Consider the following 20,287-nt stretch of genomic DNA (forward strand, 5'->3'; position numbering starts at 1 on the left):
CAGTCACTCTGATGGACTGTAAATCTCTTGCTGCAAAATGGACAAGTAAAATAATTGTTGTACCTACTGCATAGTCCATAGCCCAGTAGAAGATTCTCCATAAAACCAATTTTATTAGCATTCAGTGTATTTTTTGGTGCAGATTCAGTGAGATGTTTTATATATACAGACAGCTTGTTTTTAATAGCACTGAAATGTCCCATCACTTCAGATCGATACAGTGAGCTCAGTTTCGGTCTTTTAAATGTTACATATTAGTATATTAATTTATATTAGCAAGCAAATACAGTTTGAATTATTTTAGTCTGTTGTGAATTATTTTAGTCTGTTTTAACCATTCTATGTTAGTTTATTAATTTACAAGAATTTTACAGTGAATAGTGTTTGAGGAAAGGGGGATCAGTCTGTATTGAACCTCTGCATTCCAACTGAGGTATTACTAGTTTTTTCCTTGGTTTTAGGTCCATCTGTTATCAAAAACAAATGGTGGGATTCATCTCACCTAAATTATGTATCTGAAAGTTGTATATCGAAATATTATCATAGAATTGTTGAGGTTGGAATGGATCTCTGGAGGTTCTCTGATCCAACCCTCCTGCACAAGCGGGGCCAGCTAGAGCCGGTTGTCCAGGTCTATGTCCAGATGGCTTTTGAATGTATCCAAGGATGGAGACTCCACAAATGTTTTCTCATCCTAGATTTCCTGCATGGAAAGAAATGGAAAGAAGTAGAGACTTCCAGAAGGTGCTTCATTTCATCTTAGGATAAGCATCTAAGAGAGTTTAATTGACTGTCTTCTACAGGTGCCTGTTTTACCTCTGTGTTTTTAACGTAAACTCAGAGAGGCTCGTCCAGGTGGAGAGATATCTGAAAAAACAATAACCCAGTTTGCTGGTGAAGTATGCACCAGTTACTGCTGTTTTCAGAAATAGAAACTCCAGCTGGGTTTCTTGAAAAGTGTGTTTTCTTCTGTAGAACTATTTCATGATTCTAAAGAATGACCATAGAAATAAAGTGCTGCTAATTTTGACAGTTTTATTACCTGCCCTTGGTACACAGTATGTGTTTACCAAATATGCAAATATATGATATGCAGTCACAAGTTCTAAATTAGGATAATAGTTTTATTTGAATTCAATTAAATGTCTCGGGAGAACTAAGGAGGTTGTCAGTTTATATATTTAGTATATTAGAAGCTTGTATGTTAGAAAATTATAAATTGGTTATTAGCAATTAATTGATAGGGGAAAAGTAATTTGTAAGTGAATGAAAAGTATGAATTAGGGTAGAAGCCAAAGCTAGTCCTTGCTTAGTTGTATTAATTCTGTCTGAAGACTGGGTCTGAAAGAAGACTTTGAATATTTGCATAGGTTTAACCATCAAAAAAAAGTTTGCATAGTATTTCAGCTTGCTTCTTGTTTGGAGTTTAATTTGAAGGCAATACCAACTGCTTTTAAATAGGCTATGAAATAGCCTTCTATTAAAAGTGACTGTTGAAATTATACACTTACAAGAGATGAATTCTTTGAATATCTTTAATTTAAAATCTATTATTGCAATTGTAATTATATAACTTCCTGAAACAAATAGAAAAGAATGTCTTAAAATTATTTTAGAATTAATTTATTCTGTGCTTTTGCCTTTCTGAATTAGGTAATATATTTGCAGTTACTGAAATTTAACATTGGTACTTTCAAAATTCTTCAAGGTTACTAGGATAAAGTAGGATGCCTGAGAGTCATGCTTTGTTTCCTTCAAAATTGAAAGATATTTCTGCCATTAAAAGGGGATTGGTTTTTTTTTTAGACTAAGTTTCATATTTGGTTCAGTAAGGCGTTTTGAGTTCATCTTTTTTAAGTTATGGAAGTGACTGATTGAAATTGGTGAATTCCATTCCTTTTGCAAATTTTTGCTAACTTTTCTTTTTTCTTTTTTTCCCCCCTCCCTCCTAAGACATGCCTGGTAGTTGTGCTGTTTAATTGGAGCTCAGGACTTTGGATAGCATTTTGCAAGTCTCTGGGTAGATAGAAGTCAGGCTGTAATTTCATCAGTACTGCTGTTAAATCACTTTTCATCTGAGTGCTTGTTCCTCTGCCAGTGCTGTCTCTCCCTTGCACCAGCAGCAGGTTTCCTTGGCCACACGATGAACTGATCTGTAGCATAATTAAGCAAGTTTTCCATGTCTGCGTTGGTCCAGAGCAGATCACTGATTCTTTTTCTGAGCATGACTGCATGACTATTTGGGTGGTACAATGGAAAGGGCAGTAAGGTCTTGCAAACACCTAACTAAGGGCAAATGTTGGTTTCTATCAGGAGAAAACTTCGCTAAGTTATTTTTAGTGTCTTTTTATTTCTGAGTAGGCAAATTTCTCTTCAGAGAACTGTAGGAAAGCCTCAATTGCTTTTGAACTTTTCAGGTTCTCCAGCTTCTGCACTACATCTCTCTGGGCCAGGCTACCATTTCAATTACTTTATAGGAAGGAATATTTCAAATATCTTTTTATTTTATTTTATGATAGTGTTGTATTCAGCACTATGACAAATTTGAAGGTAGTATTTTATATTAGTGTGTCTATTTTGTACAAGCTATGTTTTGCATAGCATGATTGTTAATTTGCTGTCTTGCAGATCGTAGCTGTGAGTTTCTCTATCAAAATTATCTCTCTCGTCATGCAAAAAATATTCAGTGTTGGTCACAATGAAGGTATGAAAGACACTAAACTATGTATTTCATGTTGTAATGCTGTTCTTGTTTTCTTTTGTAGCTGGTTGGTGGCGAATTTGATCTAGAGATGAACTTTATAATCCAGGATGCAGAGAGCATTACGTGCATGTCAGAGCTTTTGGAGCACTGTGATGTAACGTGCCAAGCAGAAATCTGGAGTATGTTCACAGCAATTCTACGTAAAAGTGTCCGTAATTTACAGACTAGCACGGAAGTTGGCTTAATTGAACAGGTACTGCTGAAGATGAGTACTGTGGACGACATGATTGCAGGTATAAATTGCCAACTGACAAAATAATTACTGCATTCTTGAACTGTCAACGTTTTGTGATTATGGAAGGGTTTGGCATGTCTTGGTTTTTACTTAAAGTGATATTTTGGTTAGTACTGCTGTTGAGTCAGAAGTACTTTTTTATCGATTTCAGAAAAATGACAAAAAATATATTCTTAGTTTAAAATATATGTAGATCCGTTGTTTAAAATAACTGCCCGTTAATTCATCTGAGAAGATAACATTATCTTAGTGATTAAAAAAAGCAATTTTGAACATAATTAAGGACGGTACATGTTAGACTTCTTAACTGTCAAGGTAATATTTTAGTTTTTAAGTGCATTGATCATTTTGAATTATTCAGATGTTAGAGTTATTATTATGGTCCACTTTAAACATAACCCACATCTGACAGCATATCAGAAATTATTCGTAGCTTTGAATGCTGGACATTTGGATTATATTAAACAATCATTTCATAATGTATAGCTGTGCTCCCTATAATATCTCTTTGGTTTTTATACTTGTGGTTTTTAATGTCCTATAATTTTTTACAGCATTAAAAAAATAGCATACTTTGCTTACTGAAAATAAGTGATGAAGTTGTTGCACAGCTAAGGTTTTTCAGAGTACTTTTGAAGGAGTTTATGTTATTCCATACTACATCCTCTCAGAAGTAGGGTACAGATTGTAATCCTGAATTACTTGTTTAGAGGAGCAGGTTTGGTTGTCACATTTAAATATGGCGGCTGAGAACTACATATGATTAGTATTTATCTACTCATTTTTCTTGGGGAGGAACTTAAGCCAATCAGTTTCTTTCAACTCAGTGTGAAAGTAGTTCTTAATTTTTATATAGTTTGGGACTGATAGTAGGATACTTAAATTGTGAGGCATTTTTGAAAGATTCGAGAGGTTTGTCTTCCATAATTCTAAGATTTTAGTTGATGATCTGATTCCTGACACACATATAGGCTTTGTGGAACAGTAACCCAGCAAGGATTTCAGACCAGAAACAAGAGGAGGATAACAGCAGCATGAAAGCTGGATTATTCAGGAATGGTTTTGTCCTTGGCTTTTTTTTCAGTATAAACATGTCTGTAATATTGAATATTTGAAAAAGCTACATTCTGTATTTCAAAGCAAGTCTTAGCAAGCACCTTGTTGATTAGAAATGTATGTGTAAATGCTAAAGCCAGAAGTGTTCTGCTAAGTATTGTACTGCGAGATTCAGACTGAAGTATAACAGATTAATAGATTCACAAACCAACGGTTTTCACCAAGTATGTTTTCTTTTGCAGGACTTGTAAATATGTCAGAATAGTATAAGGGCAAAGATGTTGTTTTATTCCATGTTAAATATAAGACATTTAGTTGATGAAAACAAACATTTCTATCTTGAAGTTTTTCAGAGTTTCACTCATGGAAATAATGTGCTTACATCAGTAATCATACCAATAAAATCTGTCCAGTTTGAGCTCCCCTAAATACTACTTCTGTATGTGGCATATATAATTGTAATGATGTCCCCATTAGAGAGAAATTTTTAAAAATGCTTAGCTAATTGTAGAAATCAGAAATCAAGAGTATAGGATCTGGCTTCCAGGAGCATTTGGGAATTGGAAAAATCACTCTGAATTTACAACTATTAATATAAGCCAGGGGTAGTACATTAATAAAAAAATTAATGGAGCCTCTACCCCATTAATCTTTTTCTGAGAGTGGTCACACAGTACTTCAGAAAGAGACCTTCCGCAGAGAAAACATCAGTAAGCTTGCTCTTCTGTATACTTACACGGACGAAGAGAGCACATATTTAGTTTAAAATCAAAACTGAAAATTGGAATTCTGATGGCATTTTAGCTCTGCAATGTGTGTCAAATTATCTGAATAGTCTTCTATATATATCATGAGCAGGGATTTAACTGAATCACGCTTTGTAGGGTCTTTCTCTGATAACTGTAAATAGATGAGAATGTGGGGTTTTTGAGAATTTTTCTGACAAAGATATGGAAGCAACCAAATTTGTCATTTTGCTTTTATCTCTTGATTTCTGCCAGCACCTCACCACCCTTTTATAAATGGCAACAATGTTGGTAATAAGTCAGAAGTAATAAATATGGTCATGTAATAACTAGTTCAATGGTAGGCACTTGACGACAAAATCAGTGACAACTAATGCACTATCTGTGTTCCCTAATCTACTATGCAGATGTTGAGGTCATAATTGACACCAGGTGACTGCAGAATTGCTTTACCCCAAATATTTAATGAACTTTTCAAACCCAGAGAATAAAGTAAGAGATTTTGTGGCAAAATGATTTTTGACATTCAGGGAGGATGTTTTGAACAAGAGCTGTGTTAGTGCTTACTCCTAGGAAGTCAGTACCACTTTCTTCCCAAAACAGTTGCTAGTACTCTGTCAGCCCAATGTTTTGCAGTTGGCTTTTATCATCTGTAAAGGGTACAGGTTTCCTGGTTTTTTATTTGTTTTTTTGGGGAGTTGTTTGTTTGTTATTAGGTCATCTCACTTGTTCCTTTGTGAAACACTGTGATTAGTCCTAGATAAGGTTTAAATAGACAAGACAGGCATAATCTCTGTTTTATGTTCTGACAGCATGCTTTCGGGACCAGTGTAAGTCTGAAGCCACTCTTCTCTGTTTTAATGAAAGCAAGACAAGAGCAAATAAACATGTACCGAATCTTTTGTGGTGAGGAGAACTTGTCTGTCTGTTTAGATGAAGACTATCAGATTCATGAGGCTTCTCAGCGCTTTAAATATCTCACTTCTTGAGCTTTTGCAGATTCTGTGGTCAAGAATAAAAGCTTAATCACCTTGAAAGTCTCATTGCAATCCAAATGGGATCATGGCCACTTGTACTCCAATTTGCTTTCCAGAAGCATCACCTCTTAGAAGTCATCTATGTACTGTGATAATCTGTTATACTAAGATAGGGGATGGTCAGCCAGTTTATCAGTGGTTAAGGGGAAAAGGTTACTAAAATATTTGCATAGGTGATTGGCACATTTTTTTTTTTTTTAACAGCTGCACAGGATCTTCCTTGAGGGATTCACTTTTTGCGGTTCTCTATTTCCAGGTGATGAGTAGTGAAGCAGATCATCTGCTCTGAGAGACTCTTTGGGATAGTGTGTCTGTAGTTCCTTCAGAGAAGTCTGAATGGTGGATGAGAAAGTAGCCTGAATTCGTACAGAGTGGAGATGTCTCCCCTGAGCCCCATTTTATTTCCCACAGTTCTGTTGTGATGCTGTAGGTAATTGTTCTAAAATTGCTGGAACTGAATTCTTAACCACTGAAACAGTTCCTAGTTTTTAAGCAAAAGTTAGTTTTTGACTGCTCTGTCATTAATGGGCTGTTAACAAGCATTTATCTTTCAACTGGTTCCATAAGAAACACTGCAAAATCATCACATTCTCTATTGCCAACCTGCAGAAATTAATTTACTTCACCAACAGAGTTAAAATTCACAGTTTCATGGCTGTCTGTTATTAAAAGGTTAAGGAGGCATGAGGGTAGTTTTCCAGAAGTTGCATTTCCAATGCTGTTTAATATGTCTTCTAAAGTTAATGCCATAGCATTCATTTTGATATATGCTCATTGTTACTTGAAAGACAGGCAGACTTTTACCATTGTATCTTCATATTAAATGACTGAACTAAGCATTCCTTCAAGGTTTCGGGTTAATTTATACATCATATATAAACTGCTTAGTATGAAAGTAGTCAGAAGGTGCCATTAACAGAAATAAAATCTGTTGCATTCAGTGCATTTTAGAAATGCATTAAAAATGAGAAAAGGTGCCTGTTTTCTCCTTCTGGACTTAATATTATTTTACACAATCTTGTTTCTAGAATGAGATCATAGATACCAGTTATATATGTGATCTTATTTAATATAAAAAAATGAAGGAAACATTAAAAAAATCCAGTTGTAGTATGTTTTGTGACCTTTGTCCATTTATAGATGAGTGGATTATTAGGATTTATAAACCAGATGTGGCCTGACTCTTTTATATGAGATTTTGAATGACTAAAGTTATGTAATATAGTTCTTTTTAAGTATTGTTATATTGAAACAAGAAACAAACCTTCTTTAGAGGCGTTTACAGCAATAGTTTTAAGTAGCATTAAGTGCTTCAACTTCCACAGATGTTCTTTGATTTATCTTTACTTGTTACCTACTGGGCTTCAGTCTTCCAGGTCTTTGTTTTACCCAGAGTTACGTTGTTAGGGAGCTTACATTTATTTCTGTCCATCAATGTTTTATTCATTATTTATAAATATGTATTTCTAATGACTGTGGGTTATCAACATCTTCAGTAGAAATAAGAAATTTTCTGTGCCATAAGGTAGTACAGGGCTATAACAATGAAACAAAGCAGCACATGTCCAGTAATTTTAAAAACCTGCCAATCAATTCTGTGTTTGACTGTACTAATTTACGCTTTTCTCATCTACGTTATAAGATTTTTTTTTTTAATGGTGTTCTGATTTTCACCAAACAACTTTGCTTCTACACAACACTTTTTCTCTGTAAAGGAAGCAAAATTTGAAATAGCTTGATCTAAAAAGCAAGCTAAGACTACAAAATAAGAATTGGGAAATTCTCAGCCAAAGATTGGTATTCACTTGTGCTGATTTCCCTTTCTGAGTTTTCAGTGTGTTACTGTTCTCAGTTTCTGATCACGTACAATATGTGCAATCACTGCCAGCTTCACATTGCAGGCTGGAGGCTGTACAGTGAGGGGGGCAGATGCTTGTAGGTACTAGAGGAGGAGCTGAGTCATAGAATTCACCATCGTAAAAGACAAGAGGTTTTAGTTTTCTTAGCTTTGTTTTGCTTTCCTTTAAGAAATTCTGTCACAAATATAGCGTGGCAGTAATTTTAAAGAGAAGATTAAATAAACTCTTCCTTTAAAGAAAGGGGGAAAAAAGCCTATACTTGAACATTAGGAATATATTCAGATCGTATGGTGAAAATGTCTGCAAATTGCAGTGTTTTTCTTTTGCCTTTCCTGACATGCAGTTTCACTTACTGAACAGCTTACTATGTCTCCTGTAAATTAAATGATACTTCATGCTTCACACATGCTTTTTGCTTACTAGAGGACCAGAGGTTGGTTTCATAGTGGAACAAGTTAAATAGATATTGATGGTTTTACTCAAAAATGCATACGTAGGGATTTGCAGAGGAAAATTTGTTTTAAAACAGAATATCAATGTGAAATGTCCTTGAAAAGGATGGATGCTTTTTAAGACTACTCTTTGTCAGCAGCTGTAAGAGTCGTCCTTTCACTAATGAACATGGAGAACATGTAGTCCTGCAAATAAGATATAAGCTTATTGAAGTCTTCTACAAGTTTTATGGGGGGAATTTTCTGATTGTTGAGCAGATTGAAAAAGTTGTTAATGCTGATTCTATTGTGTCATACCTTTTTTTATTTTGGAAACTCTGTTTTTCACTGCTTTATTCGAATTAAATTTCTTATGCCACATCTGTGAAGATAAGCAAATTGTTTTTCCTCCTGCTAGAGCAAGTAGTAATTCTTAGTAGTGCTTTTTATTCCAGAAGAAAGTGTGGAGTATAACACGAGGTCCAGCATCCCACAAGCTAACAAATTCTTAAAATGAAATTCTGTGTTTTAAAATAAAGATCCAAGCACTAGCAGTAACTTTAAACCTGATATTCTCTGAAAGGCAGGCTATGTAATGCTATTACTTTAAAAGTTTATGGGTTTTGAGATGTTTTAATGAATGCTGTATTACATAAATTTGTTAGCAATTTTGATCACTTCTTTTTATTTGTGGTCTTTTATTGTTTTCTCACTGTGATGTTTTTGAGATTTTTTTGTGGGTTTTTTTTGTGGTTTCATTCCCCCCCCCCCGGCCTTTCATTCTGGTAAAAATTGGAAGCATTATGACTGTAGCAAAACTGTGGGAACCATAAAAATTCTCAGTATAATGTCCTGTGCTTAAGTTAAAGAATAATGTTGAACATCTTTTAGGTCAGAAATTTTTGATAAATACTAACTTCAGAGGAATGAAGAAATCCTTATCCCAAAAGTATGTAACAGAAAGGAGCAAGCAAGAAGTTCATAATGTATGATGAATGTTGTGAAATGGGAAGAATTAATTCTTCATCAATTTAATAGATACTTTGTTCAAAGTGTGACGCAAAATCTAAAACTGCATATGTAAATTTATTTCTAAAATAACTAAAACAATGAGAATATGAAATCCTTTGTAAAATATTTAAGGCAACTAAGTTTGATTTTTTTAGAATTTGTGAATACACTTTTAAAGGTATTAACTTTTTCAGCTTTTTTGTCAAAACAATGAAATTCAGAGTTCAGAATAACTTTATTTTCCTTTGAAGATCTTCTAGTTGATATGTTGGGGGTTCTTGCCAGCTACAGCATCACTGTCAAAGAGTTGAAGCTTTTGTTCAGCATGCTTCGAGGCGAAAATGGAATCTGGGTAAGCTGTGATCAGATAAAGCATTAAGTGTCATTCCATTAGAGCCTGAAGTTAACCTAAATTGTCTCCTGGGACATATAAACTTGAATTTTTTTTTTGGTTTTTAATGTTGACTGAACATATGTTTATGAAGTATTTTTGCTAACTAGTTTAGAGTTAATTTGCTGTATTGTTTGAAAACTGTCCAGTTTCCATTGTAACCTGGAGAGTACAAAAATGCTTATATTGACTTTTGTGCAATTTTCTTGTTTTCACAGCCAAGACATGCAGTTAAACTATTATCAGTCCTTAATCAGATGCCACAGAGACATGGGCCTGATACCTTTTTCAACTTCCCAGGCTGTAGTGCTGCAGTAAGTTTTCAACCAAAATACTACAACTTGAGAAACAAATAAATTGCTCCTCATTTGCATTTCCTTTCATTTGGTTTTGAAAATTCTTGAAAAGGAAACAAGCAGGGGAAATACATGCTTGAGTAGTGTAGACCTTGCCTTCCATAGGTTTGCAAGGTAGTTGTAGTGTTGAGAAGTTGCACTTGTGAGGATTCAATGTCAAATAGCAGATTTTTGTCTAGCGAAGTTATCATAAAAGTGAAAACTGAAAATTCCAAAGAACAGTGTTATTTTATTTGAATAATGTAATTGATATTATATAAAGCAGAGGCTTGAGGAAAATATGGGGATGAGCTTTTCCATGTCATTACAGTTTACAGTGACAGCTTAGTCATAAATTTTATTATATCTTTTTCTTTTTGTCTGAACTGCATCAGCTGTTTCCTTTCCCTCAAGTCAGTGATTTAAATGCAGTCTTCTTTTGGCTTTACTTTTTGAGATAACTTACGACGAAATTGTATTCCTTTCTAAACCTTCTCAAACAGATATTCTCTCTTCCATTCACTGCATGTACGTTCAGAAAAACCTACAAATAAATTCAAATATTGTATGCAGATTTATAAATATGATTATTAAGGCAGTAAATACAAATGCTTAAAATGAGAAATCCAGATTTGAGGTTCAGTTCCATTCTGGTATGGAATAGTATATGCTTATGGTAGAACTTGGGATCTTTTAAGGGGAAATAATGCTAAGATCCCTGTCTTTTCATGCCAGTGCATGAAGGGTGGTAGGAGCCTCTTTTGGGCTGTTCTACTTGTATTTCGTCAATAGCACGGATAGTTTTCTTGAAGCATAAACCACCACCTCCTGTTCTTTGTGAATACAGCTGTTGGTGTGGCATATTACATCAGGGAGATAAACTGGCTGAAAACCACTGTTTTTCACCTGGGTTATTTTTGGCTGGATCACTTCCTTGATCTTGTTTGATATTCAGCTGCACAAACAGATGTGTCGGCAAAATGCATAGGGCGGATTGTGTAAGGAATTAATTACTGAGTTTTGAAAGAGAGAGCTTCATTTGCTATTGCTAAATTAAAACCACAGTTAACCTCTCCTAAAAGTACATGCAGCAGCAAGACAGCTGTTGCAGAATATGAATGTCCACAATGACACATACTGCTTTGACATTTCTGGGCTTCAGAGACAAACCCTGATGAAATGTCTCTCTTAAATTTAATTTTGTATCAGAGCTTCAAAAAAAGTTTTGCAGGGGAAGAATTTCAAATATTCCTCCCTGTCCAAAGAGGTGTGTCAATTACAGGAGCATAAAGTTTCTTGATTGAAATGCACAATAGGCATTTCTCTTTCCTTGGTTAGGATCTTGTTTCACATACCACTCATCATTGACTGCACACCTGTAAATCAAGAAATAAGAGTTTCTAATTTACGTTTCTTGAGTAGTGCATGTCGGATTACACTATGAAGTTCTGGACAGGAGTCATCCTCTGAAGTGGGCCAAGGGCAATTGCTTATAAAATGACCCAGAAAATGAAGCACTTCATTAGAAGAAAGAGACTGGATAGGACCTAGTTTGCTGAGCACTGAGTTCAGGTTTTCAGGTGTGATGCACAGAGATGTCATCAGACAGAGAAACAGCGTAATGTTTACTTGGCATGATAAATATCAGACTGGCCCTCTTTTAAAGTTGAGTGCATGCTCCTTGTATAACCAAGACTTCAGTGGCAGTATGAAAGAGCCAAGTGTCTACTGAACCAGTCTGCTGATCTGCTGGTGAGAGCTGCTTCACTATCCCAGCTGAAGGGCTTTTCCCAGTTCTTTGTTGTTTCTGCCAGTCTGTGTAAGTCGGGCATTAGTCACTCCATTAGAAGGACACCTTGTGGTGGTGGTACTATTCCTGGGTGGTGTTCCTGTTTGTCATCAAGCAGCTCTTTTCCTGTTTCAGGCAGGGAACTCCCTCTCAGGAGGCAGGAGTGACATCCCAAAGGAGTTCTTTGAAACGTTTTGTACTGAGCAGTTAGTACCAGGCTAGCAGCAGAATCGGTGTTATTTCTTTTGTCTAGTCAAATACTAGCACAATCTGAGCACACTGCTGTACCTAATTATAAAATTTACTGTGAGTTCCCTATCATTCTTAATTACCTATTTCTCTGCTCTTAAAACTCTTTCAGCAATTGCCTTTCTTATAAATATAATGAAAAGTCAGTCCAACTCTGTACCATTTTTTTTACATACTTTACTACATTGGCATAGAATCCTAGTGTGGTTATTCTGACTCTGTCGCCCAAAGACTCATGTCCATTCTCATTTTAAGCAACGTATGAGTTTGCTACAATTCTTTGTAGTGTTCAGTATGAACTGAGACAGTACAAGATTTGAGCACTCCTGAAAATGTATTTCCAACTGTGACTCGTAAGTATCACACGGAATCACAGAAGGGTTGAGGTTGGAAGGGATCTCTGGAGGTCATCTTGGCCAACCCCCCTATGCTGAAGCAGGGCCACCTAGAGCAGGCTGCCCAGGACTGTGTCCAGATGGCTTTTGAGCATCTCCAAGGATGGAGACTTAACAACCTCTCTGGGCAACGTGTGCCAGTGCTCAGTCAGTATCACTCATAGCTTTGATAAGAACACAATACCATCAGTGCAAGGATTAATTAACTAGTCTTTATTATTTTAAAGTGTAGTAAGAGTTTACATTGTCTTACTGAAACTGAAAAATATCGATTAAATACACTCAGAAATAACATGCTATTGTTATTTATAAAATTATTTTCTTCTGCTTTGCATTAATATACAACTTATTTCAAGAAGTAGTGTTAAAGGCTATTATTCCTTAACTACTTTTGTGTAAGATATTCTATATTTTCTCTGATGGAGGGAGAATTTATTGTAATTAGTGCCTACTACAGTAACCTCTAAGTTATTACATTTAATTTCTTAAATTTTTAAAATTACTTCATTTTGTGTAGAATTCTCATACTGAGGGGAAAAAAATGTTTTATCTTTTAGTGGTATCATAGAAAACACTTACTTTGTAAGTGACCTCTGAAGTTCATCTTGTCTGATTTCCTCCCTAAAGAGTGCCTGACTTCAGAGTTAGATCAGGTATTCAGGGCCTTGCCCAGGGATAAAGAATTCTCTGAAACCTCTTCATCAGTCAGCTCATAAAAATAAAATACTGAAAAAATCAAATTTCTTCCCAGGCCATGCCTTACTATTAAAGTATTTAACTGAGAATGGGGGTAAAATTTTCAGTCTCTTACCTTACTAAGTGTTCATAGGAAAAAAAACTTGATAGTGCTCTTAAATCTCAGAGAACAACCTTTTTTATACTGTAGTTTTAACAGTGAATCTCTATTGTACTATCTGTTGAGATTAATTTGATCTTAATGTTTAAGTCTATTGATGAGATGAATACTTACTGAAAGCTGAATTTATAGTTTAATTTCTGCAGAAGTAATTTTTCTATTTTTTTCCTCTTAATATTGCCCATTCACAAATTTAATTTCATGTCCTCTGTTGGTAGAATTTATGTAGTTAAAAATTAAAGTATTTTAAAATAGATGGAAAACTAATGCATTTATTCAAAAGCACTATTTGAAGGAGGGTTTTTTATATTCTTCTTTAATGTTTGAAAGTTAAAGCAGATCTGCAGATCTAGAATGACAGGATTTTAGAAGGGCATTACCTTTAACAGTACTTCTCAAAAAATTCAGTTTTTGACTTGCTGTTTCCTTTTTCTTTTTTTTTTTTTTTTTTTCCTTCCTTCCAGGCAATTGCATTGCCCCCTATTGCGAAGTGGCCTTATCAAAATGGGTTTACTCTTAACACCTGGTTTCGTATGGATCCACTAAACAATATCAATGTAGATAAGGATAAACCCTATCTCTATTGGTAAGTAACTTATAATGCTGCAGTTATGGTTTGTTTTGGCTTCCTATTAACAGTTAATCTTTCCTATTGTTTCTAGTTTCTGACATGCTTTTTTCCCCAAAAATATCTGCAGATTTTAATGGCTGCTTACTGTATACAAACTCTTCCAAAGTCATCTGTCCCTTTTGCTTTGCAATTTATAAATCCATGGATGGATTGCCGTGAAAGGCTGAAATCAAAGACTCAATAGTCTAGGGACTATTAAGTAGGTATTCCTTATTGCAGCACTGGACACACAGGGGATATCTTCTCCTATTGTGTGTGTCCGGTCAGGTTAATTGCATAGTTTATATACAAGCTTATACATACATATTCATCAGATTTCCAGGAACTCATTATACATGTTCATCAGATTTCCAGGAACTCATTATCATATGCAAAAGTCTCTTGTGCATGTCTGTTTATGTCTCCGGGTGGTCGTCAGGGGTCTCTGGATGAAGGGTGTACTCTTCCTCACTGTGTCCGCTGGCTGCCCTCTGTTTTTGCACATACTCAGTTCTGAGATCATGTATATCATGTCCTTCAAGGGTAGTCTGTTTTGGTTGAGGCACTTGTTTTAAAATTTCTTTATCATTATGGTTTCGCGCAGCTGTTTTCTCTAAGGTTGAACTGTCCTAGTGACATTCTTTAGGAGACTCTTATCTTAGAGCTTTCCTGACTTCCCCAAAACAGTAAAAATCCAATTTGGTCCAGCCACAACAATTCTAGTAAGTGGAAAATTCCACATTTACAGGCATCAGATGCAAGACATGTGCCTTGTAGATAAATCATAAAATCTAGTGTGGTGGTTTCTTTAGGGATTTTAAAATATATGATTTCTTAGAGCTATAAACTGAGAATGTCATATTTTCTGTTTGGTGTTTAAGATTCTTGGCTGATGTCAGTACTACAAAACAAATCTGTTAGTGCGCACTGTTTGCACATTAGTTAGAGGTAATAGAAAGTAGATTTGTGAATGTAAAAATGGCTCACTGATACCTGTTCCCAAAAATGGAAGCTATATTTCATAATACATTAGTTGCAGGAGAGACTATTTTAGTTTACTTAGGTTTGCTGTTGTGATAAAAATAGAAATAACAGTTACATCCTTAATAAAGTCCTCTGATATTTAGAAATTATACTATAATAGTAAAAGTGTTTATTTTATTGGTCAGTGTCATGGTTTTGGCTGGGATAGAGTTAATTCTCCTTAGTAGCTGGTACAGTGCTGTGTTTTGTATTTAGTGTGAGAATAATGTTGATAACACATTAATGTTTTAGTTGTTGCTAAGTTGCGCTTAAGTTAAGGATTTTTCAGTTTCCCATGCTCTGCCAGCAAGCAGGTGTGCAAGAAGCTGGGAGGGAGCACAGCCAGGACAGCTGACCTGAACTAGCCAAAGGGGTATTCCATACCATGGAACATCAAGCCCAGTATATAAACAGGGGGGAGTTGGCTGGGAGGGGCGGATCGCGGCTCTGGCATCGGTCAGCGGGTGGTGAGCAACTGCATTGTGCATCACTTGTCTTTTCTTGGGTTTTATATCTCTTTTTTTTGTTATATTCCTTTTCATTACAATTATTATTATTATTCTTAGTTAGTAGTATATTTCATTTTACTTTAGTTATTAAACTGTTCTTATCTCAACCCACGAGTTTTACCTTCCCCCCCCACCCCCCCCCCATCCCACTGGGAGGGGGGAGGGGGAAGCGGCTGCGTGGTGCTTAGTTGCTAGCTGGGATTAAACCACGACAGTCAATCATGAAAAAAGTTTTTTCACTTCAGAAATTAATTATATATCTGCTCAAGTATGGTTGTCTTAGCTGAAGAAAAAAAGGAATGAGGAAAATAAGGCACCTGCTGTTGTGTCAGAACATGCTGGTAATTTCTTCAGCAATTCTTTATTCTTCATGTATTTGCTATTTAGTATGCTTATCTTTTCTCATATTCTTAAAGACTGTATATCAGCTCTGCAGACAGATGAGGATTGGACATAAGCAAGATCTATCAAGTTTTATCAGCTCAGGAAAGCAGGAGTAGCACAAGGAGGGAAGTAACAAAAAGTAACATTTCTCACTTTGAAGTCATTCCAGGTAGTCTAAAGAGCAGAAGTTTTTAGTAGTCAGCTGAGGAGAGGACCAGTAGATGTTGTCTCAGGAAGCTACTTGAAATATCAATACATAAAAATCTGATTGTGCATTTACTTGGAAAATCAAAATAATTCATATTTTTTTGTAGAACAAATATCTGACTAAAAATAATTAAGGTTTATTCTGAAGAAAAAAAATAATACATTTTCTCTAAATTACCATCTGGGATAATGCTTTTCCATGTGTCCATTTTCTGCTAAGTGCTATAGTTATTTTACCATGGAGATTTTTTCAAGCTGTTGGGTATAGCTATGTTTATTAGTATGATCTATATTTTATTTATTTTTTCAGTCTGTCAAGGACAGTAACAAATGCAATTACAGGCTTGAACATGCATACAGGAATTTAATGTGATCATTTGTTTCTCAGCCAGAATTTACATTTCAGAATTGGCAACTTTAGGTGGTGTATTTGATTTGAGAATTTGTTACTGCCTCAGAACAGGAAAAGCATACTCCAGAGTTGCACAGCCCATGATGTATGCTGATTTTCTTATGGTTAGTAGTGTAGAAAGACCTTTAGCCTGAATGATGAATATGATTCCTTCTGATTCCAATATAATGCAGAAGCAGCAATGGCATTAGGTTAGAATAACTTCAGATGTTTGATTATTTATTTTTGTATACAGTTTTTTTGCCATGATGTAGTTCTGATGTTTATTATGATGTGTTTACAATTCTTATTGAATTCTAAGATTTTTGAGCATGCTTTTTGACGTATTTTTTGCATTGAAATAGTTTAAAATCCTCCATGTGTTCAGCTTTCCTGAATATTTATGGATACTTCATATTTGTCTGTGTCAGAGGGAATTTACTTCTGGTTCCATTTTTATTGATTTAGACCTTTTTCTCTAGCCTATATTCACTTTGCTACAAGGAAGCGGTATAGCTTAGAATAATTGCCACGTATACTCAGACATCTGTCTTTAATAAACAGATTTTTCCTTGATTAGAGTGTTTGTTTTTGAACACATCAATGAACAAACCCCACAAAGCTGCCCTTTGAGTTATCAAAGAAACCTGAATTTCTTCCTTTAAAAGAATTCTAGGTCTCACCTTAACATTATACTCTAAAGAATATTACTAATATTTCTAATACTTCTTATTAGCTACAACCATAACATTTCCATGTTTGCTTAAAAAATGTCCACTGACAGTATGATTTATGTATAGTAAGTAACTGAATATAGTATCTGTTTATTAGGTTGATTAGAATAAAGAGGCTAGCAGAGTAAGAAAACTTTTTTTTCTATGAGTTTATCTTTCCCCATGGTTGATGTGTGCTTTTCTTTGTTTTCATGTCTTTTATGTTTTCGTAACCCAGAACATACCAAAATAATGTCTTCTATATTTTGTTGTTGCAGCTTGGAAACCTGGAGAGAAAGTATAGCCCCAAAACATACGGAGTTTCAACTCTCTTATTGTAGTGCATAAAGGATAACCTCTCTAGTAAGCATAGGTATTTTGCTGCATGCACAGACTCTTCAAGTAATCTTTGGGCATATCCGTGCTGAATGAATGACTCATCTCACACACACACTCTTGCACGCACAAATCTTTAATTATAGCTCAGTGTCTCACTTTCTTACGTTACCTCTTGTTATGGAATATATGTAAAAGGAGAGTATTTATCAAGAGTGGGAAATAAAACTTCTGTGACTAACAAGGTGGAACTTTGCAAGTGCTTCATATGAGCCACAGAAAGAAGTCAGTCTTAAAGAAATCAAATGCCAAAATTGAGTCTGTGTAAATGTAACGTGCATGTAATACACATAAGAGAAACAATATGCCAACCTCAGGAGGAAATTAGGAACAATGCAAACATCTGTCATTTTTACGTAGTGGCTTAAACCAAGCCATAATTAAAGATTAAAACCAGGGAAAATATTCAAACTAAATCATCCATCTAAACTTCTTTACGCAGATTTTAGACTTTGCCACATGATAGGTTGTCACACACAACCACCACCAAGATGAAGATACGAAAGCAGAGATTTATTTTCTTTCAGTTTGCTTTTTGGGCATGTAATGTCTTTTTCTGTTTAACTAGGTGAAAAATGTGTCATATAAACTAACTCTTTCTTCATAGTTTTTTCTTAGAAGTCATCTGTCTTTTAAACAATCTCTATTTTAAAAGCAATAACTTAGTAGCATGCACAACTTCAAAGAAGACTCTGATTTGAAGCAGAGGTGCTGGAAGCAACGTCAGCTAGAACAGGTTCCTCAGGACCTTCTCCAGTCAGGTTTTTTAATATCTTCACAAATGGAGACATTGCAATCTCAGCGGTAAACCTGTACCAGTCTTTGACCACCCCCACAATGAAAAAGTTTATCAGTTTCAATTTGTGTCCATTGTGTCTTGTCCTTTCAGTGAATATCACTGAGAAGTGTCTGGCTCAGTCTTCTTTACTCCCCACCTATCAGGTATTTATACAGGTCTTCTCTTCCCCAAGCTAAACAGTCCCATGTCTCAGCCTTTTATGTGTCAGAGGCTTTGATCGTTCAGTCCTTTGCTGGACTCAGTCTGGTATGTCCATGTCTGTCTTGTACTGTGCAGCCCAGAACTGGACACAATACTCCGGATGTGTTCTTTGCAGTGTTGAGGTCAGGGGAAGGATCACCTCCCTCGACTTGCTGGCAATGCTTTTCCCAGTGCAGCCCAGGATACCACTGGCTGCCTTTGCCATGAAGGCGCATTACTGGCTCACGGTCAACTTACTGTCCACACAGACCACCAGGTCCCTTTCTGCAAAACTGATTTCCAGCTGGTCAGTACCCAGCATATACTGGTGCTTGGGGCCGTTCCTCCTCAGGGGCAGGACTTTGCACTTCCCTTTGTTGATCTTCATGAGATTCTTGTTGGCCTGTTTCTCCAACCTGCTGTGGTCCATCTAAATGACTGCACACTTATCTGGTGTGTCAGCCACTCCTTCCAATTTTGTATCATCTGTAAGCTTGCTGAAGGTGCACTCTGTCTCACCATTCAGGTTATTAATAAAGAAGCTGAACAAGATTGGTCCCAGTATTGACCCCTGGGGTGCTCCAGTAGTAACTGGCCTCCAGCTGGACTCATACCACTGATGACAATGCTTTTAGCCCAGCAGTTCAGTTAGTTTTCAGACCACCTCACTGTCCACTTATGTAGCTCATTCATTAGTTTGTTATTGAGGTTATTACAGTGTTGAAAGGTCTTGCTAGAAAGTCAGGAAAAACATCCACAGCTTTTCTCTCCATCCTCCAAGCCAGTCATCTCACTGTAGAAGGCTATCAGTTTGATCAAGAATGATTTCCAGTTTGTAAATCCATGCTGACTATTCCCAGTCACCTTCTTAGGTATGGTACAGGCTTTAAGTGAGTGCAGGAAGAAGTGGCCAGAGGCCTTTCTGGTGGGAGAGAGCTGTTACATCAGCTTGACCATGACGTGAAAACTAATGCTTAAAAGTGGAGAAGGGAAGCAAAGAAATGCTTTCACATTTGCCAAATGTGAGGGAAAACTGCTACTGTTCTGTAATTAGCTAAATGCCAAGTGCTGATTCAAGAACTGTAAGCCAGTATGTTGGTTGTTGGGGTTTTTTTGGTTTTTTTAAATAATTTATCTCTGAGGATGATGTTGGGCAGCTGCTAAGTGTCAGTCTGTTAATACTTGTGTATTGGAACAGTATTGTAGCTTGCTTACCAATTACAAAATGAGTGTGACAATCCTGGAAGAAAATTAGAAGTTGTTGACATTTGCATGGATGATAAATAACAATAAGGAGAAAGCTTTGTTGCACAGCAGTCAGGTTCAAATGGTAAGATTCAGAATTCTATAGCACAAATTTTAGTATAAGCAAACCAACGTCATATACCTAGCAGTGAATAATGGGTGCCATACTTACAGAACTAGTAGTTATGTATTAGAAAGCAGTAATTATGGAAGGATGTTAAGGATTATTGTAGGTAACCAACTAACCATAAACTGCTTTTTCATTGCTCTAGCTGAAAGAGCTAATGTGATCTTTTCAAGGATAGTCTGAACAAACAGAGAAGAGAGTAAAGGTGATGTGATCACTTCCTGAAATCTTGGCAAAAGCATTACTGGAATATAATTTACAGTTAAGAATTGCTGCTCCTTCTAAGAGGCTGTGGGAAAAATTGGTACTATTCAGAGAACACTCTGGAGTGAACTGTGCTCTAGAAAACACATTTTATAATGAAACCTTCCAAGAAAAAAAAAAAGTGATGAAAGTAAGGATGCTGTTGGCTTCTGTTTTCAGAATTTATGCAAAATCTGATGTTGATGGATTATTTAATCTGAGATCCAGTGGGTAGACAGCGAAATAGGAAAATTCAGACTTTCAGACACAAAATACTATGGTCACTTTGACTATCACAGTTATAAT

At 35.8% G+C, this 20,287-nt stretch overlaps 1 protein-coding gene across 4 annotated transcripts in view; it reads left to right on the forward strand.

The window, feature by feature from the left end:
* The window catches only part of NBEA (neurobeachin), a 519,980-nt gene that overhangs the window by 90,613 nt on the left and 409,080 nt on the right, over positions 1-20,287 (forward strand). For all 4 annotated transcript variants that reach the window (XM_050890741.1, XM_050890750.1, XM_050890767.1 and 1 more), the window contains exons 2-5: positions 2,766-2,997; positions 9,391-9,491; positions 9,749-9,844; positions 13,619-13,740. In XM_050890741.1, the coding sequence (XP_050746698.1) occupies positions 2,766-2,997; positions 9,391-9,491; positions 9,749-9,844; positions 13,619-13,740 (551 nt within the window). The remainder of the gene's footprint in view (positions 1-2,765; positions 2,998-9,390; positions 9,492-9,748; positions 9,845-13,618; positions 13,741-20,287) is intronic.

The sequence above is a fragment of the Gymnogyps californianus genome, chromosome 1 (genome assembly GCF_018139145.2).
Source record: "Gymnogyps californianus isolate 813 chromosome 1, ASM1813914v2, whole genome shotgun sequence".
NCBI lineage: Eukaryota > Metazoa > Chordata > Aves > Accipitriformes > Cathartidae > Gymnogyps > Gymnogyps californianus.